The following is a 24121-nucleotide window of genomic DNA, read 5'->3' as shown; positions in this document are numbered from 1 at the left end:
GAGGCCAAAATCTGACCAAGGCAATTTGAGTGCGAGCCAGATGTCTGCTCATAAAATGACACAGGAGCCTGCAAATGTTATCAGGCTTTGAGTCCAGAGATCTCTGGCAAATCAAACACCGAAACAAGTCGAGTTTCAACAAGTCCAAGTAGGGATGAGAGGAGAAGGCACTCAAATGGAATTATTGCCCCCATATTTACATTCCCTGATGGACTTCCATGGCAGCAACTTCCACAGGGATCGTTTTGCCAGTCGGTTGCAATAAAGACAAAGAGTCTTGTGGTGCCTACCTTGAAGATGAAAGTGCCACAAGGCTGCTGTTTAGTCAGTGACACAATTGTGCATTTTTATTCAGAGCCGCTCCTGTGAAGCAATAAGCAGCGGCACCCTTCACTTGAGGCAAAGAGCTCGGGTACACCCTGAGAATAAGCAACAACCCCCTTGAGTCGTTTTGTGTTCCCCTGCCCCATTGCACGACACTGCAAAGTTTTGCCTGCCTGCTTGGACTATTTCCCTCCTCCTTAAGCTCGACCGTGCAAGACCACCTCACTCAATTCCTTCCTTCAACACTCTCCCCCCCCCCATGGAAATAGTCTCGCATGATTGTGTTTCAAGCCCGTCGAAAAGAAGACGCCTAATGCGTTGCGACGGGAGAAATTCCCCTCCGGCAGCTGTGCGACCTACTAAAAATAACTTTTCCCCTCACCTTCCTCCAGGCCACCCGAGGGTGGTCGAGGTGGAAGGGGAAGGCTGGGGCTTCACTCTCCCCCGGTGCGCGATTGGCACCTTCCCCTGAACTCAGCAGGGTCTCCTTAGCAACCAAGATGCCCCCTCGCCCTAACCTGACAGCTCCAACCACAGCCAGCCCTGCGAGAGACACAAGAAATCCCCCCCCCCCCTTTCCTCTCCATGCAAAGGGTAAGCCCCCAGGCAAGCGACGCGCGGCGATGACCCTGCAGCGACGCAAGAGTTAATCCCCGGGCCTGCAGCAAGGAGGAGGAGGAGGAGGAGGAGGGAGGGGGAATGTTGCCAGGGTGGAGGAGGAGGAGGCGGAGGGACTGTTGCCTAGGCGACGGCCCGGAGTGCTGGGGATCGTACCACTGCGCAGGCGGCACGGGGAGGTGGCGTAGCAAGCCCGGCCCGGCCCGGCCGTCGTCTGCTCCTCGTCGTCGCTTCCCCTCCCCCGCCCGGCCTGAGCGCGGCGCCGGGGCCCGGCAGCCAGCGAGGGAGCGCGCGAGTCGGAGCCTGCCGAGCGCAGCGGGGGAGGCGGATCCCGAGAGCGGCGGCGGAGGCTCGGCAGCGCGCCCTTTCCTCCTTCACCTGCGGGCTCTGCCTAAGAAGCGGCGGCGGCGGCCGGGAGACAAAGGAGGCGGCGAGGGAAGCCGGGCTGGGCGCGATGCGGCGCGGGGCCGCCCCGGGAAAGCAGCCAGGCAGCGGCGCGGCCTCCTCGGCGTGGCGGCGCGGCTAGAGAGGAGAAGCGCGCGCGAGAGCGAGCGGGGGAGGCGAGCGGGCGAGGAGGCGCCACATTCCGGGCCGCGCCGCCGCCTTGCACTCCGGCGCTCGCTCTGTCGCTCGCTCGCTCCGCCTGGCGATGTGAGGCCCGAGGCGGCGGCAGCTGCGGCGGCGGGCGGGCGGGCGGGCGGGCGGGCGAGTGCGCCGCGGAGGCTGGGCCGGGCGGCGGGGCCCCGGCGGGAGCGGCGGTCGCCGGGCCCGGGTGGCCGCGCAGAGCTCCGCCGGGCCCGGGCGATGGAGACGCACATCTCGTGCCTGTTCCCGGAGCTGCTGGCCATGATCTTCGGCTACCTGGAGGTGCGGGACAAGGGCCGGGTGGCGCAGGTGTGCACGGCCTGGCGCGACGCCGCCTACCACCGCTCGGTGTGGCGGGGCGTGGAGGCCAAGCTGCACCTGCGGCGGGCCAACCCGTCGCTCTTCCCCAGCCTGGCGGCGCGGGGCATCCGGCGAGTGCAGATCCTGTCGCTGCGGCGCAGCCTGAGCTACGTGATCCAGGGCATGGCGGAGATCGAGAGCCTCAACCTGAGCGGCTGCTACAACCTCACCGACAACGGGCTGGGCCACGCCTTCGTGGCCGAGATCGGCTCGCTGCGGTCGCTCAACTTAAGCCTGTGCAAGCAGATCACCGACAGCAGCCTCGGCCGCATCGCCCAGTACCTCAAGGGCCTGGAGGTGCTGGAGCTGGGCGGCTGCAGCAACATCACCAACACGGGCCTCTTGCTCATCGCCTGGGGCCTGCAGCGCCTCAAAAGCCTCAACTTGCGCTCCTGCCGACACCTCTCCGATGTGGGCATCGGGCACCTGGCGGGCATGACGCGCAGCGCAGCTGAGGGCTGCCTGGGTTTGGAGCAGCTCACCTTGCAGGACTGCCAGAAGCTCAGCGACCTCTCCCTCAAGCATCTGGCCCGGGGACTCACTCGGCTGCGCCAGCTCAACCTCAGCTTCTGTGGGGGGATCTCCGACGCAGGGCTGCTGTACCTGTCGCACATGAGCAGCCTGCGCACCCTCAACTTGCGTTCCTGTGACAACATCAGCGACACAGGTATCATGCACCTGGCAATGGGCAGCTTGCGCCTCTCTGGCTTGGATGTCTCTTTCTGTGACAAAGTGGGGGACCAGAGCCTGGCGTACATTGCGCAGGGCCTGGACGGGTTGCGTTCGCTCTCCCTTTGCTCCTGCCACATTAGCGACGAAGGCATCAACCGCATGGTGCGCCAAATGCACGGACTGCGCACTCTCAACATCGGCCAGTGTGTCCGGATCACCGACAAGGGCTTGGAGCTTATCGCTGAGCACCTCAGCCAGTTGACTGGCATTGACCTCTACGGCTGCACCCGCATCACGAAAAGGGGCCTGGAGCGCATCACTCAACTTCCCTGCCTCAAGGTGCTCAACCTAGGACTCTGGCAAATGACTGAGAGCGAGAAGGTCAGGTGAGAGGAGGGGACAGCCCGGAGAACCCCCCACACCTCCGGAAGGACTTGCCGACTGACTGCTGCAGTGGAAGAGAAAGGGGGATGTACCTCCAGCACTGGAGGGAGGGAGGGAGGGGAAAAGTATTCTCAGTACTTGCTTGCCTGCCTGTCCCCACCTGCCCCATCAATGGGGGGTGGGAAAGAGGGAAACCCACCATTCTTTCATAATCCCCTCTCCTGCATGGGAGGGAGACAACTGCACTCTATTATCAGCCTTCACTGTGGATGGATACAGTATCACTGCCCTTACCTTTTCTATTGGGAATGCAGCTTCTCAATCTTTTATGCACTGGGGATGAATACAGCCCCTTTCTCCAAATCTGATTCCACCCCCTCCCCCCCCCTGCACTAGGGATGGAAGAAGAAAACTTAACTTAGACCATTATTGTTTTAACTCCCCAACCGCTCTTTATTGGGCAAGCACATAAAGTCTCTCTCTTTCTTCCCTCAACCTTTTCCATTATGCTTGTGCACCGACTCCCACCATGCTGTTTGTAGTCAGCCACCCCTTCCTTAGGCAGCCAGTAGATATTGTTCTACCTCTCTTCATTCTTCCCCAGATCCTGGGCCAAATTACTGCCCCCCCCCCAATTCCAGAGGCTAGAAACAGGGATGCCCTTTACACTTCCCTCTCCTACAGCAGGTGATGAACTAAATTAGAGCATCAACTAAAATGCGGTCAATTCTGCTCACTGCTGTATGGGGAGGGCAGTGGGGAGGTATCTGGCCAGAGTTTTTCTTTCTCAGCCCCGTTTTGTGCTGTATCCCACATACTCCATCACCGTCTTTCCTTTATTCTTCATCATTAAATATAATTAAGTCTCTACAGAGGTCACCTTTTACAAACATTTTCCACTCCTTCCATTTTTTAAGGTAGTTCAGATCAAATATAGCCAGCCATTTGGAAGGGGGGAGAGGGTAGGAACAATTGAATCATCACTTGTACTTTAATTTGAAAAACTGTGACCTGTTTATTTTTAATTTTGAAAAACATGAAATCCTACCACAAAGCAGCATCTTGCCCTTTCTTAAACTTGACTGATCTTCCCCTTTTAAAATTCATTTCCTCTCTGTGGTGTTCATTTCCTTACACGATATAATTTTGAAAGACATTTGAAGTGGGTGTTCTTGTGAAATTTTTAAGTATACTTAGCCCTCCCCCACTGAATATATTCTCTCTATATAAATGTTTGGCTACCTCGTTGTTGTTGTTTTTGCCCCCTCCCTCTAATTTTTCTCCCCCCAAGAAAGATGATGAGACTGAAATACTTTCGTGCCTAGACTGGAAAGATTATATCCCTTGGGTTTATGATTGGGGGTGGGCGGGAAGGGGGGAGGAGAAGGGTGGTTCCCCTGGGTGTTCCACCTACACTATCTTCGTGCCTCTCCCTCCCTGTCTAAGGTTTTGGGGGCCCAACAGTGCTTTTGCATGTCTGCTCTTCTAGCACAAACAAGTGTAGTGTGAACATCCAAACTGATTAATGGGTTTATGTTAAAAAGAAATGTGAAATGGAAACTCAGTTTCTGAACTATATATATGCAAATTCCCACCTACCCTTTTCTCAAATTACCTAGGTCAAGTATGATGCTTCCTGTACGGAAGCAGAAAGACGTGCAGAACAGTCTGACTTGCTGTTGTAACATGAATAGGAAAAGTCCAATTTCATCTGTGTGTGTTTCTGTTCTGCCATTTAAAAAAAAAAGCTAGTTCTTGACTACTTGTCTTCAAAAGGAGGAAGAGAACAGTGTTGAAGAAAATGCAAATGATGATGGGGAAAAAAGTGGTAGTTTTGCAGATTTTCAAAATCCTCCACAGTTGTAGGCCATGGAATTTAGACAAGCTCAGACACGTAACCCCATCATGGATTAAATGTACTGTTTGTGAATTTGTATAAAAATAAAGATCCTCTTAAAACATTTTATATTCTTACAGTAAAAGGTTAAACTGATATTTATATAATAAAAGAGGAAATATGAAGTATGTTTTTGAAAAAAAGTTGCATCTGTGTTGTCTTTTAAAAGGCAGGTATATTATTTTAAAAGTTGTGGGAAGAGGCAACTTGCAGAGTGTTGTCCTCTGTTTGCCCTGTCAATGAGCAATTTGGTCCAGTGAATCAAAGGAACTGGAAGCCTTTGTCCATTCAGAGAACAACTTTAAAATCAGAAGTTAACAGCACAGCAACTGGTTCCGTTTGAGGGACAGATCTGCTAGTATTCCTAACTTACCCTGTCTTGTTTATAATTTGTAATTGAACCTGTCCAGTAATAACTTCAATTCAGTTATGGGCAAATTGCTCTTGATGTAATAACAGGGGGGGGGGGGCAAAGATATATAGATCTTGGGAGTCATAAGGCAATCTCAGGCTTTTTGTTTTCTAGCCAAAGGTAGTCGCCCAAACTTCAGTTTTGTACGAATGCACAAAAAAGTGAACTGTTGAAGTGTGGGAGGGGGAAAGAAAGAAAAGCATGTTTGTGTCACTTAAACTTTTAAGTAAAAAGCTCAACATGGATGTTTAAAAAACTGTCTAAAGTGGTATCTTTGTCCCAATCTGATTTTTTTAAAAAAGCTCTATTTAAAGTTTTAAAATAATTGTTAGGGGAAGGAAGATTTAGCATGCATAAAACAAAGCTGCTCTCTAAGTCATGCAGCATAGCTTTCTGCACCCCCCCTCCTTTCTTATGGGGGGGGCAGAGGGAATGTGAAATGGTGGAAGGAGCTGAAGCCATTGTTCAGGAAAGTTAAAAGAGGTGCTGTCCTTGCTTGTTCAGTCATGCATACTGAATCTTGCTGTGTGAGGGTCCCTATGTAAAGGAGGAGGGGGTAGTTCTTTCCCTCTTTTTAACATTCCTCTCAGGTCTGGCTGTATTTAAGCTGCTTTTCCTCCATGTGGAGGGCCAGGGTGGGGGATGGTCTGGAGTTCCTGTACATTTGCATTTCAAGCACTTCCAGTGGCTGTCGGAAGGCTACTCTGCTTCATTCCAACTGTTCTCTCTACTGCTCTCTCTCGCCTGATGCCCCAACAACGTGCTTCAGGAACGTTGAACTGTTAGTCATAGCGAAGGCCCTGCATACCGTTTCAGCCGTAGCTTTGACTGCAGCAGCGGCAGTTTCCCCTCATGCTTCCAAAGCAAATTGACAAGCTGGAGAACTGGGAATGCACTCATGTTTCAAGCGCAAGGAGGAAAAAAAAAAAAAGGAATAACGTGATATTTCTGCCTTGGGTGGGACCGGTAGGAGGAATCTACTCTTGCATTTTGCAGTCACAGTAATGTTTTACCGGACCTCCACTCTGCCCTCAAGAGGAAACCAGTACCTCAACGACCAAGGCTGGTTTTATTTTAAAACCTTTCATGCTTTCTGCTGGCAGTGGGTCACAAAAGCTACATTGTTCTCTTTGGCAAAAGCCAGCACAATTGTATCTAATTGAGCCTGACACTACATCTATCTTTTACATAGAGGGAGGTATAAGGCCTGTTTCTATTCCCCCCCCCCTTTGCCTTGTATTAAAAAAAATTTAGAGCAGCTTCGTGACTGAAGAGTGTATGAAGCCCACTAAAATATAATAATAATTCCTGCCCAGCAGGCACAATTTGTGACTTTTAGAGACATTCCCCTTAAAACAGCCAGCAAACAAAGAAATTTCTAGCAGATCAGTTGATAAAGCATGCCTCCTGCTTGCATACAATGCTATTGTGTTTGAGAACTGCCGGTTGCTCAACAGACTGATAGCAATTTCATGTAAAAGTTTTCCTAAAAGTAAACTTTTCTAGAACTGCAATTGTATTTAAAGGCACCAACTATTGTACTTTTTTAGTTAATGGTTTATACGCTGCAAAACAATTTAAATAATTCTAAATGCTAGGTCCTTATTTTTCATACCAGGCCCAACCAGGTCAACATGTTGCAAACTAAGTAATATTACAGAGGGGGGGAACAGGCAGACTTACACATGGATATCCTGTGACTTCATGGCTGAGTAATAGTTTGAACCCAGACCTCTGAGGATCAAGGAGAAAATTTCTGCCCACTAAACCAGACTTCCAGAACAGGAAGCCTTGACTCAAGCCTCTTCTTTCTGAATAGCTAAAGCCAAAGAAAACTTATTCTGTTCTCAAAAAGTCTATGCTTCATAAATGAATAATCTAAAAACGGCATCATCGAGAACAAAACCCCTGTAACTTTTGATCAAACTTCCTTAAAACACACAGTACTGAAAGCTGAAACAATTTTTATTTTTGGCACAGACATATTTGTCCTTTCTTTGCTTGTGGATGAGCTTATTTATTTAAAAGGTTTACATCTCAGATTTCAACCCAGTCAGAGCCACCAAGACATCTAACAACTAAAAGCAGAAGAGCATAACAACAAAACTAATAATCAGTACATTCACACACACACACAGAGAAATATCCATTAAAAACAGGAATGTGGAATTATTGAGGGAACACCAGATGAAATAAGTTTCACCTACTGGTGGAATATAATGATAGAAGGATACAAAGGAGTCTCTCTAGGGAAAGATTTCCAAAATTTCAGCAGTATGATAGAGGAGGTACTCTCTAGTTACCACCTGTCTAACCTTGAAAGGCAGATTCAGGCGGGTAGCCATGTTGGTCTGAAGCAGCAGAACAAAGTTTTAGTCCAGTGGCACCTTTATGACCACCCAGGTTTTATACATATATACACACACACGAAAGCTTATCTGTTCCACTATATAGTTCTGGTAAGGCCTTGAAGCAGGAGTGTATCTCATGGCTTAAGTGCCACTCGGCACTTAACACCCACTCAGGGTGGCTGTTCCACCTGCCTCCTCCTCTTCCAACCAACTTGCCTATCCAATGGCCATCCAATTGCCTTCCACTCCCCCCACCCCTGACTACCCCCTCCTCCTTCCACTTCCCTCTGAGGCTTGGAGGCTGCAGATCCCTGCTGTGTGAGAGCTGTCCTTGCCAGTGAGCTCCATAACAGCTGCCTGCAGCCTTTCCAGGTCCTGGGGGGAGGAGGAGGCCGTCCGTAGAGTTCTTCCACCCCCTTCCCTCTAATCTAGCACCCATTGTATTCCTGAATGCAACAGGCTTGGCCCCTAATACCTTGAATAAAATGTAGTTCTTAAGATGCCACTGGACTCAAAGCAGGGCTTCAGAATATGACTAATGGTTAGGTAAGTTTGTATGCGAGTAGGCAGTGTTAAAGTTATACCTATATACAGGTTAGGCTGGTAGCTAGTTACCAAGGGGAGCCATGGTGTGTGTGTGTGTGTGTGTAACTTCCTTGTAAAGCAGGCACTAGCAGCTTTCTGACAAGAAGTGAGAATTTTACCACCAGAAAGCAGCATGAGGCCTTGCAGGTTGGAGTGGAGCTGCAGCTGACTTATGGTGACCCCACAGGCTTTTCAAGGCAAGAGACAAGCAGAGGTAGTTTGCCATTGCCTACCTTTGCACAGGAACCCGCTGACCATGACCAATCTTGCTAAGTTTTCAAGATCTGACCTGGGCCATGCAGGTCAGGACACTGGACTCAGAGTCGAGCATGCGCTTGGCAATATGTTAATCCTGTTTTGTACAGAAGATAAGTGGTTGCCTATATTCTCCCAACCAGAGGTTGAGTTGGTTTCTCAATCAACCCCAAGGACGTTTCCTAGGAGTGTGGAAGACAAGGGAACAAATGAGCGAGAGGACAGCGGCAACATGGTAAGACCAAAAGAAATCCCGTTTCTCCTCTGTTCAGGAACTCAACAGTGCTGGTTGCCTGGGACCTGATCTTGGAAGCTTCGTCACATATAATGTGAAGAAATAAAGTTAAAACTATTTACACATATCCAAAAGAAATTAAGATCCCACATCCGGCCTATACTTCAACAACTCAGCTGGGTCCCAATTGAATTTCGGATCAGGCTTAAGCTTTTGGTTCTTACCTTCAAGGACATATGTGGTCTGGGCCCAGTGTACCTGATAGACTGTCTCTCTGCTGATACTCCCAAAGAGCATTACGCTCTGCCACTACCAACTGGCTGGTGATCCCTGGCCCCAAACAAGCATGTCGGTTCTCAACAAGCTTTTTCGGTCATGGACCCCACCGGCTGGAATGACCTGCCTGAAGAGAACAGGGCCCTGCCTGAAGGGCCTGCAAAAGGGAGCTCCTCCACCAGGCATTTGCCTGAGACCGACCAAACCCAAATAACATCCACAGGTCCCCCTCAAACATCCCCTCCATGACCTGAACCAGTCTGACCTCTCTTGGGACCTTATCTAAGTTGCCATTCCTGTTATATTGTTGTTGATTAAGATCACTGACATTCTGTTGATTCAGAAGCACTGTTGGATGATTGTTGATGTTATTTTTGACTATGTTATACGTTTAGGTTGTTCCATGTATCACTCCACAACATTATATGTAAACCACCCTAAGCCATATGGAAGGGCGGTATAAAAATTAAATAAATAAATAAACAAATAAACCAATAAAATAAGGCCACTACAAAACTGAGGGAACATCTACCAAATAATTACACAGCACAGAAGTGCAGATTGACCTGAAGTCTATACCACAGAAAAAAGCCAAAATGTTTTTGGGGTAAAGTTTGAATGCTGGACCCATTGTTTATTTATTGAATTTTAAATCTTCAATGATGCAATCAGTTAATAAATTATTCCCCCAGCTGATTAGACACCTCCATTTTATTTATTACAAAGGCCATGCTAGTCAAGAAGAAGAGCTGGTTTTTATAACCTGCTTTTCTTTACACGAAAGAGTCTCAGATTAGCTTACATTCGCTTCCTCTCCCCACAACAAACACCCTGTGAGGTAGGTGCGGCTGAGAAAGCTCTGACAGAACTCCTCTATGAGAACTGCTCTAACAGGATTGTGACTAGCCCAAAGTCACTCAGTTGGTTGCATGTGGAGGAGTGGGGAATTAAACCTGGCTCTCCAGATTAGAAGCCACCGCTCTTAACCACCAACCTCGCTCTCAACGACAGCAGCAATTGCTGGATTTTGTGTCTGCTTTCTTTTTGGCATTTAAATTGTGCAAACTGTACAAACTGTATACATTTTATGCATTAACTGTTTATTTACCAGTTTCCTACCTTGGAATCGGAACAAAGACGGAATTATGCTTGCACTTCACCCTTCCAGGAGCACTAAGAAAACCACGGTATTGTAGCTGTAATATGACTGCATTTACATATGGGCTTCAAGGATGACTAAATGTTGACCATGATCTCAAGCTGTTTCAGTGGTGTGCTGTATTCTCCCGTTTTTTCTCAGTCACAGTGAGAACAAGCTCTTACATTATTTCTTGACTCAATAAGGGAGGGAATTCAATATCCAGCTGCTGCTAATAAACAGATACGTGGGGCAATGCAGAATTCCCAAGTATGAGTCAGTTTGGCAGTACAGGGTACAGGACAGGGGGAATTCAATAAGTTTGAAATCGATCAAGAGGGGTCTTTTGTGGTTGAAAAGAGCAAGAGTCCAGAAGCACCTTAAAGACTAACAATATTTGTGGCAAGGTATAAGCTTTCGTGAGTTACTTCCACATATCTAACTATGACACTTCTTTCAATCCGACTATGAATTTCTCTACACGAGAAATAAGCTTCTTTGGCACCACAGTATGGATACGCAGGGAACACATAAGTACCAAATTATACCAGAAAGAGACAGATTGGCAACCATATCTACGTGCCTGCTGCTACTACTCCAACCATGTCAAACAATCCATTGTATATAGTCAAGCCCTACGGCGCTATCCTTGCATCTGCTCCGACTCCTCAGTCAGAGATACTTGGAGGGCCTACAGCAGGCATTTCTGCAACTATAATATCCTCCTTAAATGATGACAAAGATTATGAGGAAAGCCAGGGACAGTTTATTACAAGACAAGCCCAAAGAAAATGGCAACTGGTGGTCACACACAACTCACTATTGAAGTCAGTTCAACATATATGTGTATATAATAAAATCAGAGTCCAATAGCACTAAGACCAACAAAGATTTATTCAAGGCGTGAGCTTTTGAGTGCAAGCACTCTTCGTCAGACTATAAACTGACCATCATCACCATCATAGTCTGAGGAAGAGTGCATGCACTCGAAAGTTCACGGCTTGAATAGATCTTAGTTGGTCTTAAAGGTGCTACTGGACTCTGATTTTATTGGGCTACTTCAGACTGACACGGCTACTCATTTGAATATATGTGGATAGTGATCCTTCCCTCCCACAGGCACGGTTGGGGGGGGGGGATCATTTCGTGCTCACAGTCAACCTGCTAACCTAAAACAACTACTCACCCTCCATGATAAACTACTTGACAATAACATGAATTTTGGTACCAAGGCCTGTAAAAAGCCAAGATGCCAACTTTGCTCTCATACAGATCGAAGCAACACCATCTGTAGATCCAGCCACATAAGCCATACCATCTCAGGTTTGTAGACCTGCTAATCCTCTTATGAAGAGTTGAAGAAAAAGAGTTGGTTCTTATATGCCGCTTTTCTCTACCCAAAGGAGGCTCAAAGCGGCTTACGTTCATCTTTCCTTTCTTCTTGGCACAACAGACACCCTGTGAGGCAGGTGAGGCTGAGAGAGCCCTGATATTACTCAAGAAGAAAAGCTGGTTCTTATATGCCACTTTTCTCTACCTGAAGGAGTCTCAAAGCGCCTTCCACTCACCTTCCCTTTCTTCTCCCCACAACTGACACCCTGTGAGGGAGGTGAGGCTGAGAGAGCCCTGATATTACTGCGCAGCCAGAACAGCTTTATCAGTGCTGTGGCAAGCCCAAGGTCACCCAGTTGGCTGCATGTGGAGGAGGAGAGAGGAATCAAACCCAGCTTGCCAGATTAGAAGTCTATACTCCTAACCACTACACCAAATTGGCTCTATGGATTTATGCCATCAGGTATCAGCAATGCCCTTCCCCCCTCTACGCTGGACAAACAGGCCAGTCCCTATGATGAAGAATAAATCGACATAAGTCTGACATTAGAAACCACAAGATTCAAAAAACGGTGGGGGAACATTTTAACCTTTCATGATTTTCAGTCATTGTCCTCAGACTAGCAGTTGTTTTACAAAGGAATTTCAAATGGAGACTGCTGAATTGCAACTGATAACAAACCTCAGGACAATGCATCCTCCTGGACTGAACTGAGACCTAGGTTTCATGTCTCCTTACCAATGCTGATTTTGCCACACCTACTACCCTCAGCGTATCACGCCTAATCCAATCATGCCTGCTATTGTCATTCGATATTTGAAGTCACCCCCATCGCCAAGATATACTGAAAAACTCACATTCAAACTGTATCTGAAAAAGTGAGCAGTGATTCACAAAAGCTCAATTGTGTTAGTTTCTAAGTCTCTACTGGACATGTGCTCTTTTCTATTGCTAGTTTGAAATTGACCTGGCCCAGGGGCAAGTTAACTCACAGAAAAAAGTGAGACTGCTGTAGTAGTGCAGGGTATCATTAGAAGCCAATCTGAACCCTGTTGTTTGCTTGCTTGGGACTCTGATATGAGGAGCCCAATTCAGCAGGCTTTCTCAATCGGGATTTCGTGAAACCCTGGGTTTTTTTGACAGTCCTGGAATGGTTTCCCAAATGGTTTGGAGTTGATTAATTTTTAAATATATTTAGCTAAGCTGTGCTGGATCACACTGCCTTTTCTACATCTTTGAAATGAGGGGGAAAATGGCTTCATGCAGATGTTGCGTCCTTAATGTACGCTTCCTTTCTACAGCCAAAGAAGCAAAAGGTGTGCAATTGTTTCATGCTTCAAAATGGACCAGATGATAGGCAGTGAGGGGTTAAGAAGTCATGTGTACACCTTGCGTCAAAGGCATTTGACAGAATGGGGTGGGCAAAGAATTGAAAACAGAAGTCCATGTACCTCAAAGCTAGCATTTCACAAGGATGTGTTCTACAAAATCTGCTGGTCTCAGAAACAGGCACAATCTGGGTCCAGTAAACCTGGGGCTCTGTCTTCCTTCTCTCCCTCCCTTCAGTAAAATCCACTTCTGGAGGGAGCTGCTCTTTCAAAGTGCTGTCTGTTATGAAAAAGATAAGCTCTTCTGGAATAGCTGAGACTATGTTTGAAGACCCCTAAGGATGTCTTCTAGGAACTGGGCCAAGACTGCTGGCATGGTTGCATGATGCATCTCTGAAATATCAAGCCCAAGACCTTCCTGTGGAATTCTATAGCCTTAAAGCTATATGGGGAAAGGGGAAAGAGACAGTAGAGGTGAGGCTTCAGATCCTCTGCCAGGAGTTAAGATTCCTCCCATGTTTGTTTGGCAAGGTCACTATGGCATTCCTCCTCCCCCCACACCACCCCAAAATAGTAATTTAATCTGAAGTAGCTGGTAAAAAGAGGAATGCAAACAGAGCTTGAAGTAGCTTTGTTCATGATTTTACATTGAATACATCAGAAGTTCTAAGTCAATGGGTTGGACCCAGTCAGCTATTCTGCTGGTGAAAAAGCAAGCAAGGGGCTGGCCCCTTTTGCCCACCAAAACTATGGATCCTGCATGTACCAAAGCCATGTGGGACTGGGGGGGGGGCTAAAGATAGGTGGCTGACTGAGTAAAATTCAGTGGGGGAACTGGCTGGATCCAATCCAGGGTTTTGTTGTTGCTGCTGCTTGAAATGAGCATGTGAGGAGGGTGATATTTTCCCAGTATTTGTTATCTAAACCAGAGTGGGTTTATTATCTATGAATGAATATGAGCACGAATACTGGTGGCTGGACATGGAATGAAATGCAAATTCTTGCAGTTGTTCCTTCCTTCCTTCCTTCCTTCCTGCCTGCCTGCCTGCCTGCCTGCCTGCCTTCCTTCCTTCCTTCCTTCCCAAGAACTAAAATAAAAGTCAAGAGAACAGGGCCAACAGTAAGTATTGCTCTGAGCCTCAGTGCTACATCCTAAGAACTCACTGTACCAGAATAGTTCTGGCCTGAAGATTTTAGAATTGACAGCACAATCCTAAACCGAGTTATACCCTTCTAAATTATCTCCACTGGATTTACAAGAGTTAAACTCTGTTTAGGACTGATGTGCTAGTCGCTTGAAAAAACATAATCTTTTCCTGTGGACTGCATTCCAACATGCATTGGTGTAATCCTAGTCCAAGATTTTAGTGAGACCACTGACACATGATACTAACATGGTGGCATAATCCGGATTCCCCAAAGCAAAAAATCCAGATTATATGTACCTCCGAATTTGGAACATCCCCTCTGTCACCATGGCTAGTAGACATTGACAGATTTATCCTCCATGCATCTATCTAATTCTCCCTAAACTGTTTATTCTTCCGGCCATTACTACATTCTCTAATATTAAATTCTACTGTTTAAACACTTTCTGGCTTCCTCGGGAGGTGGTGGGTTCTCCATCTTTGGAAATTTTTAAGCAGGGCTGGATAGCCATCTGACGGAGAAGCGGATTCTGTGAAGATTCAAGGGGTGGCAGGTTACAGTGGATGAGTGACAAGGTTGTGGGTGTCCTGCACAGTGCAGGGGGTTGGACCCAGGAGGTCCCTTCCAACTCTATGATTCTGTGTGTCCTGAACCATCAGCCTCATTGGATGTCTTCAAGTTCTACTATTTTGAGAGAGGAAGAATAAGTTCTCGTTGTCAACTCTCTCCACCCCACGTGTAATTTATAAACCTCTCTCATGCCTCCCCTCTCTGTTGTGCTCCAACACTCTAGTCATCCTGGTTGCCCCTCTCTGTACTTCTTTAGACCTGCTATGCCTTTTTGGAGATACAGTGACCAGAAGTGCACATGGTATTCCAGATGAAGCCACACGACAGATGTACATTACAATAACGGCCATTTTATTCTCAGAATCACAGAATCCTAGAGTTGGAAGGGGCCATACAGGACATCTAGTCCAACCCCCTGCTCAACGCAGGATCAGCCCAAAGCATCCTAAAGCATCCAAGAAAAGTGTGTATCCAACCTTTGCTTGAAGACTGCCAGTGAGGGGGAGCTCACCACCTCCTTAGGCAGCCTATTCCACTGCTGAACTACTCTGACTGTGAAATTTCCCCCCCTGATATCTAGCCTATATCGTTGTTCTCAATCCCTTTCCTAATCATCGAGTTTTCCCTTTTCACTGCTGCAGCACACCAGGTTGACACATTCATTGAGCTATCCCATTACAACTCCGAGAACATTTTTCCATCGCCGTCTCAGCAAGCTGAGACCCCATTAGCCTATACTTGAATTGGGGCGTTTTGTTTTGTTTTTGTCCCAACGTGCATTACACTCATGAACTCAGAAGTTCATTTGCTGCATTGTCTCCCACTCACCCAGTTTGTGGGTTTGCCTATGCGGATAGTGTGCAGAAGGAGGCTGGTGAGGAGAAAGGGTAACAAGCAGAAGGCAGGCTCCAGAGGAGGAGAGCAGGTGGTACCAGTCACTATAACAGATATTGACAGGAAGGGTACAGCTGAGAAACGGGCTGAGTGATTTATGGACTTAGAGTCCCTAAGCCATCCGTTGAAAAGCTGGAGCCTTAATTGTTGTGGAGTTCTTGTAATTGCACATGCGCACAGAGCACCAGATGGCCACACTTGATAAATGGAAATAAAGTATTTCCAGCCCTCCTAGCCCAGACCGTGCAATGACATCCCTTCACTCTCCATTATCTGCACAATTAGCTGGGCACACAGGCCGAGTTCATTTTCAGTCAAACGCATCGAGACCAGCCTCCCCAACAAAGCAGCGAGCAACTTCCATCTAGATCATTTTCTTCTCGGACAGCGACAGCTACACATGGCTGTTGCCATTCTTGGTCCCGGAGAATGAGAGACACAAAACAGATAGATCAATAATGTTTCATGAACAACTTTTACTCATGGAAAAAGGATCGGAGCTTTTCACATTCCGAGAACCCATTCGTCCCTTCCCTATCGGTTTGATCTGCATATGGTTATCAGGTGATGGTATTTAATTTCACGTTCTGTAAAGTTTCAGTTGCTCCTTTCTACTCATTCAGCTTCTGTTAAAGGAACAGGAGATTAAAAAAAAAAACTGTGTGGTTGCTAAACTTAATTACATTAATTATAGAAGAAGAAAAAGATGGGGGAAGGGAATATACTCCCCTTCTCCTCCAGAAAGACACTGTCCTGCTACTAGCAAAGTGCTATATGAAGTGCTGACAGTAAATTTCATCTGTAGACAAAGCCAAATCTGCAGTGTAGTTAGCTGGGTTTCTCCTTGGAAATGCCAGAATGTTCACAGAGCAGCTTTTGCATACAATGCTTCAGTTCTGTTTACAGATTTCTGGTGTGTTTCCGATTTGATTTCTACGATACAAATCCTACTGCATTGTTTCTTGGATAGGCCATCCTGTTTTGCTTTGTTTATTAATTGCTTTACATGATGTAATCTGCCTTGAGTCCCAGTGGGAAAGGCATACGGTAAATACCGTAAAATAAATTAAATAAATAATCCATTAAAAGCTTGTCACTAGGGCTGCCAACAGGCCGGGGGGAAACATGTCCTGACCAACAGAGAGTTAATGTGTGGAAAGGGGCAGATGATCCTTTTCATGGCATGAAGTTAAAGGACATCATCATCTAGCAACAAAGAAGAAGAAGAGTTGGTTCTTATATGCCGCTTTTCTCTACCCAAAGGAGTCTCAAAAGCTGCTTACATTCACCTTCCCTTTCCTCTCCCCACAACAGGCACCCTGTGAGGGAGGTAAGGCTGAGAGAGCCCTGATAGCACTGCTCGGTCAGAATAGCTTTATCAGTGCCGTGGCAAGCCCTGTTATTAGTGAAGAAAAAGAGCTGGTTCTTATATGCTGCTTTTCTCTACCCAAAGGAGTCTCAAAGCGGTTGACAAACGCCTTCCCTTTCCTCTCCCCACAACAGATGCCCTGTGAGGGAGGTGAGGCTGAGAGAGCCCTGATATCACTGCTGGGTCACAGCAGTTTTATCAGTGTCGTGGTGAGCCCAAGGTCACCCAGCTGGCTGCATGTGGGGGAGCACAGATTCAAACCTGGCTCGCCAGATTAGAAATCTGCACTCCTAACCACTACACCAAGCTGGCTCTCTAACATCCAACTAAATCTTTATTAAAGGGTCAGGACTTCTCTCCCCCACCCTCCCTCCAGGCAGCTGGCAACCATACCAGTCCTGTTTGAGAGATGGGGTAAAATAGAGAGATGCAATCCTTTCCCCAACCTGAGCTGCCTCCTGGTCATCGCTAATATCATTGTCATCAAGGGCCACAAGAGGCATCACCATTGCCAGGCCTGACTAACTCTGCAGCCTAGCTACATTGTTCCACAGAGCTCTACAGCAGCCATCTCTGAACTGAGGTGTAAACAACACCCTTGATGGGAGATCTGTGATTGGCTCTACTGATGTTTCCTTTAGGATACAGCTAGAAGTGAGCTACACTGCTGGAGGAAAGGGAGGCTTAACCCTCTCCTCTGCATGGATTCTCTGACAGATCCTCCCCCATCTCTGCTACTATTAGATGCACAAGGACCGATTATGCACAGTGGTAGCTGTGCTGGGTCGCCACTGATTCCTAGCAGCAGAGCAACATGCCCCACCTCATCCTGTGTACGCATGGGGGAGAAAATCCCCTGGCGCACATGGTCCGCCCCAGAGTTGCGCATGTGCACGCGCAACTCTGGGATGGGAAGGGTCTGCCTTGCCTCATGGCGGCAACGGGGGGGGGGAGGATGGACATAGGGGTCCCACCTCACAATGATGGTATAGCAGCATGCCACTATCCCACCATTGTGGGGGGTGTACACATGCCTCGTTCGGCTCCGCAGCCTTGTGAAGCCAAATGGGGCATTACATGTCCCTGGAGGAGACGGAGCTGCCCCAGCTGGGACTTTGATGGCCGCCGCAAGATAGGGAATTGGGAAGAATCTGCATTCCCTTGCAGCCCGGAGGCATGCAGGCACCAACCTGCCTTTCCCAGCCCGTGCCTAATCAGTCTAGAAAAGTCATATAGGTCATTGGGGTCTGCATCATCAACCGCTATCTGCACAGCTTTTTCCTTTCACCAAAGTGGCTTCTCTCTAAATCCTACTCCTTAGCCATGTTAAATTGTGGTCCACTGTTGGGATCTACCTCCTCTAGCCATCTTGCTGAGGTTCTAATGGTTAGAGCAGGGTTCCCCCATCCACAGGATTGAGGTACCATATGGTACTGTGATGAACTCTCAATGGTGCTGCGGCATGGCTTTCCCCCCAAAATGGTGGGTGGGGAAAGGCCTCCCACCCTATGAATGAAAAAGGGTTTTAATTCTTTCTTTTAATCTACCCTTATTTGGGCAGGTTGACAAACAGCAACAAAAATGGCTCTAGCCAAAGCCATGCTCTATGAACAGCAATGAATGGATATCCTGTTATGTACTCTGTAAAGTTGCTACGGGACACAAGAGTTTCTTCAGAGTTTTTCACAAGTTGACTGCCTCACATTCCAGATACTTCGATCCATTTTACCATTCTCTTCCCATTGCCAGCGCTTCATCACACCCTGTCTCAGTGCCTGTGTGCGTGCTGTCTATTATTACTTGTTCATGAAGCCAGGACACCTCTACAAACACCCTTCCCTTGTGCCTGCACTGCTTTGTGGCGCTTTAACAGCTTTTAAAATTTTGCTTCTTTTAAAAGCAAAACACTTCCCAGCCGTTTCACAGAAACACTAATCTCAACTTTTATTTAAAAAAAAAACAGGATCCTAATAAAAGCAATGAACACCAGCAGCACCTCACCCCACCCCATTAATGCCCTGCCACTACTGTTTATTTTTAAATTTTGATTCCTTGGAAGCCTTCCTTTTTAGTGAAGGAATATATTGAGAATTATGAAAAGGAAGAGAGAGAATTTCCCTTTCCCGCCACAGCAGGCCCAAACCTGGATAGCCCCATCTAGCCCCATCTCATTAGATCTTGGAAGCTAAGCAGAGTCGGTCCCGGCTTGTTTTTGGATGGGAGATCTCCAAGTAATGCAAGGACTGTGACATGGAGGAAGGCAATGGCAAATCACCTCTGAACCACTCTGGCCCTGAAAAGCCTATGGGATTACCATAAATCAGCTATGACTTGATGGCAAAACAAAAAAGCGGGCAAGCAAACAAACACCAAAACCAAAACTAACCCTGCAGGTATCTGGCCTACGCATTTATATGGGCCTGGAAAACAATGCAGCCAATAAATGCCCTGGGTTTCAATGCAGCAATCTGAAAGAATGCAAGGACATACCGTACTACTTATACTGTGTGGTATTTCAGGGGCACCAATATTCATGCTCCTTGTCCACTTGGTCTCACTGTGCCCTTGTTCCAGCTTTGGCCACTGACACTGAACAAGTACAAATAATGTGCAGCTCTAAGAATAAAGTGTGGTGAGTCCTCCCCCCCCCCATTAATTTCCTGGGAAGGCCTCCATTCCTCATTTCACAATGCTATTTTGAGGTTAGAAATTAAAACCATAAATCATTTTTGTGCACGGAAAGTGATACAGAAAATCAGGGCTGCAAGCTTTAATTAGCTTAGGGAATCGATCAGTCAACTAAAAATGCAGTTGGTGAATCAGCTAAACTAATTTTAATCAATGAGGACAAATTTTTATTGGTACAGCTCTGAGCAATCACACTTGTTTGTTTTTTAGTGGATAGTGGACAAACTGTGACTGTTTTTTTTCTCTGGTCCTCCTGACTGATACAGACAAAGAGGTGGTTGAATTGTATTCCTGGGCTATTTCAAAGAGGTCCTGGGAGGACTTTTCAGTAGGGAAAACTCTTGGGGCACCTTAAAGCCTAAAAATTATTTTATTTCACCATAAGCTTTTGTAGATGGAAGCCCACCTTTCGGTTTGCAATAAGTGGATCCTCACTATTAGTCATTTTATTTTATTTTCTGTAATACATTTTTGTTAGTGTAGTTTTAGGTGGCAGGAGACTCCTGTTTTATTTTTGCAGCAACAGAATTAACAGAGCTACCCTGCAGGAATTACGAAGGAGGGAAAGGACTATTCCAGCTTCCCAGCTGCTGGGAACAACAGCAGCAACCCCAGAACTTCCATACAGCTTGCCCACTTGGGCTGCAATCCTGAAGTCCCTTCCGTGGGAGTAAGCCCCATGGAACAACATGAGATTTCCTTCTGAGTAGACCGACCCAGGATTGCTCACTTACACAACGCTCCTCCATCCCATGTGAGGCTGGGAAACCAAGATCTTTCTTTGGATTTCCAGAGGTATGGGGCAGCGCGATGCCTACCAAAACGACTGTAGAAAAGACCAGGCTCCCTCAGTACAGGGCTTGGAGCGTGCAGGTAAAGGGCATTTTTGACTGGGAAAAATGTGCGTCGAAGAAGAGGAAGAAGAGTTGAAACCCGTTCCTCATGGCAGTGGACCCTAATGATGCTGCGCCCCCTCCTTTTCACCAAGGCTACTTTTGGAGATTTCCCTAGCACCACGTAATACCCCCCCCCCACACACACACACACAAATCCTAAAATGCACACAGATCTATAAACGTCCAGGAGGTGTGGCAGAGTTAAAGAGTGGATCCTCAGCTTGGATATCTTGGTGGCATTCCCCATCCAAACTGCTGGATTGTGTTTTGTTTTGAAAGCAAACAAAGTAGGGAGAGAGCATCAACTCAAAAGCGCGACGGAGCTCATTCCTTTCTCACCCTCCCCCTTGGAACACGTGGGAGCAGAAGGTGAAATCCCCTCCCGGAAACACGGGCGTCCCCGCAGCAAAAGGATTCCCGCAGAGGCAGGCAGGGAGACGCCTCCCGCCTCCTTCCCCATCCCTAAAAAAAAAGCCACTTGGGGAAGGTGCCGCCCCATCCTCCGGGCGTGCTTTGTGTGTTGCTCTCGCCGCTGCAGGGGTCCTTCCTTGCCAGCAGGCGGCAGCATTGCCTGCTATTTGGGGGCTTGCGGCCGAAGAGGGCCAGGTCGTTTCCACAAGTGACGCCTGCATCGCTTTCTTGTACATCGAAAGGAACTGGCTGCCTGGACAAGAGCGGGAGGGGTAGGTGTGTATTATTGCATTCACTTGTCACGATTTCAGGCTAAAGTGCACACAGCGTCACAGCCCAGCGACCTTGTGGCAAAGTCCTGCTAGCCCCATCTAGTCAGGTCTCAGAAGTTAAGGATTGGTCCTGGCTAGGACTGGGGTGGGAGACCACCCAAGGAAGCTCTGGGTTGCTAGGCAGAGGCAGGCAATGGCAAGCCACCTTGGCCCAAAAACCCTATGGCAGGGGTAGTCAAACTGCAGCCCTGCAGATGTCCATGGACTACAATTCCCATGAGCCCCTGCCAGCATTCGCTGGCAGGGGCTCATGGGAATTGTAGTCCATGGACATCTGCAGGGCCGCAGTTTGACTACCCCTGCCCTACGGGCTCGCCAGGCATTGACTGCAACTTGATGGCCCTTTCCAACACAAATTTAGCATGCCTCGCTTCCTCCAAAATTCTGAGGACTGCAGGATTACACATTCCTGTTTGTACTATTATGCTGTTTGTAATGTTGCGCTGTAAGCACTGTTATAATTATCAGTTACTAATATTTATGTTATAGTTATTTATGTGTATGGATTGTTTCTTGTATAGTTTCCAAGTTCTATGTAAATTGCCCTGAGTCTTCAGGGAGGGTGGTATATAAATATAATAAATAAATAATTTCCCCTTGGAGCTGACACCTTCTCTCCTGCAGGGGCTGGCATGCATGTATGCAAAACAAAAAGGCAGTTTCATATTGGCTTGGCTTTATACCTGCATGGCTAGAACATTGGGGACTAGGGCAGGGGTGGCCAAACTGTGGCTCCCCAGATGTCCATGGACTACAATTCCCATGAGCCCCTGCCAGTGCTGGGACACTCTGTGGGCATCTGGAGAGCTACAGTTTGGCCACCCCTGGATTACAGCATGGGAAAACGAGGTCTGAATCTCCACTCCACCCTGGAAGCTCCACTCAGCCTCACGTACATCACGGAGGGCAGTGAGGATAAGATGGGGAAATGATTCCGCACACTACTTAGAGTTCCTCTCGGAGAGACAAGAAGGGCATAAACATCCAAAGAAAGAAACTGTGCTGCACTTCACAAGGCACGTGGGGTTTCAATTGTAACCGTTGTCTCATACTAGAAACAAAAGTCTGGCTTGCATATGAACCCCCACCTCCAGTCTGGCTTGCATACGAACCCCCACCTTCATCAAGCAGGCAGAAGTGCTACTGAAGCTAGACCGCTTGTGCTGCCCCCGTCATTTACTCCTCAGAAGCACCTACAAGATAGGGCAAGTAGGCACACAGATTTTATTAAAACGTATCTTCCTTTGCAATGTAATCTTAAGTAGGACGTCCTTGCAAAGGGGCCAAGTGCTTCCTGCTCTTATGGACCTTGCCCTATTGGATAAAAGGTCTCTAGGAAAGCATACAGATTGCATTTGCTCTGGCAATAAGGCCTATGAAACATACAGCAGTGGTTTGTGAGCAAGAATGAGATTTTATGCCCTCATGGGCAGGGAGTGTCTTAACAGATGTACGCAGAGAGGCACTTCTTACCGTCCTTGTGCAGTAACATTGCAGCTCTGGGATACACCCTTCCCAGAGAAAAGGCATATTGGAATACCCACCCACAAACTACTTCTTTTAAATGCTAATTAAAATGCCCACATCAGAAACAATTATAACTAGCTTTAGGAAAAGTATACCCAATGTTCCTTGGAAACTGAGGAGTCTCCAAACCAAAGTTTAGGTTCTTACAATGGTAGAGAAAGAAAAACGAATAAGTCCTGCAACCGGTATGAATGCCAAAGCACAGCCATAGAACATTTATCTCTGCATTTATTTCATTTAGAATCATAGAATCACAGAATCATAGGGACCTCCTGGATCATCAAGTCTAACCCCCTGAACTATGCAGGACACTCACAACCCTATCGCTTATCCACTGTTACCTGCCACCCCCTTGAACCTTCACAGAATCAGCCTCTCCGTCAGATGGCTATCCAGCCTCTGTTTAAAAATTCCCCAAATTGGAGAACCCACCACCTCCTAAGGAAGCCTGTTCCACTGAGAAATGGCTCTAACTGTCAGGAACTTCTTCCGGATGTTTAGACGGAATTTCTTTTTAATTAATTTCATCCCATTGGTTCTGGTCCGTCCCTCCAGGGCAAGAGAGAACAACTCTGCTTCACCCTCTACATGGCAGCCTTTTGAATACTTGAAGATGGTTATCAGATCCCCTCTCAGTCGTCTCCTCTCTAGGCTAAACAGACCAAGCTCCCCCAACCTTTCCTCATACGTCTTGGTCTCCAAACCCATTTATATGCCTCATTTCTCCCCCACAAAGTGGTTTACCACTGTCTCCCGTTCATCTTTTGACTAAAGGATGCTCAAGAAGGTAATGCAGATTACATCTAAGAATGTTTATAATACTATTGACAATAAATAGCTGTGTGTTAAATTGACCCGACAGCACCACAACTATTGTGGCTTTGTATTTAATACAGGATACCGGACAATCACAAAATCATTGCTAGCTAGCATGACTTTCTCCGAGATGGAGAACTACAAGAATGATCTTCGGTGCTGAATTACAAAGTGTACTCTAAGTCAGGGGTAGTCAACCTGTGGTGCTCCAGATGTCCATGGACTACAATTCCCATGAGCCCCTGCCAGCAAACGCGTTTGGGAATTGTAGTCCATGGACATCTGGAGGACCACAGGTTGACTACCCCTGGTCTAAGGGAAGGATCGGATTATCCCGATTTATTTTTGAAATTATTTATTATTTTAGTTGTATCCTGGCCCTCACTTGCGTTCCGGGGCAGCTAACAACATTTTAAATCACAATAAAATAAAACACTGTAATGAATAAAATAGTTCCCATTCAAAATGAAAATTAAAACAATGAACAAAAGCCAATGGACAGCATAATTTTAAGCTCTATTTTATTATCTGTTTTAAATTGCATTACATTAAATGACCATATTCTTTGGGTCTTTTATGTATTGACTTCATATAACTTGGTCTGAATGACTGTAATAAAGTTTGATTGAGTGAGCCAATGGACCACAGCTGAAGTCTTGCCTAAGGTTTGCAGCATCACTAGAAAATTGCCCACATCCAGGTGATGCCTGGAGATC

General features: G+C 47.1%; 2 protein-coding genes across 2 annotated transcripts in view; one reads left to right on the top strand and one right to left on the bottom strand.

Annotated features, from left to right (window-relative positions):
* WNT5B (Wnt family member 5B) overlaps nt 1-24121 on the bottom strand; it is a 130518-nt gene that overhangs the window by 66496 nt on the left and 39901 nt on the right. The window lies entirely within an intron of this gene.
* FBXL14 (F-box and leucine rich repeat protein 14) lies at nt 1077-4905 on the top strand. Its single transcript, XM_077340030.1, has one exon. The coding sequence runs from the start codon at nt 1747-1749 to the stop codon at nt 2947-2949; it is 1203 nt and encodes a 400-aa protein (XP_077196145.1). The 5' UTR covers nt 1077-1746; the 3' UTR covers nt 2950-4905.

This window comes from Paroedura picta, chromosome 5 (genome assembly GCF_049243985.1).
Source record: "Paroedura picta isolate Pp20150507F chromosome 5, Ppicta_v3.0, whole genome shotgun sequence".
NCBI lineage: Eukaryota > Metazoa > Chordata > Lepidosauria > Squamata > Gekkonidae > Paroedura > Paroedura picta.
The sequence above is the reverse complement of the archived record's forward strand: the minus strand, read 5'-3'. Positions and strand labels throughout refer to the sequence as shown.

Excerpts from the sequence above, each read along its gene's own strand:
- FBXL14 (XM_077340030.1), top strand. The coding sequence starts at position 1,747 with ATGGAGACGCACATCTCGTGCCTGTTCCCGGAGCTGCTGGCCATGATC.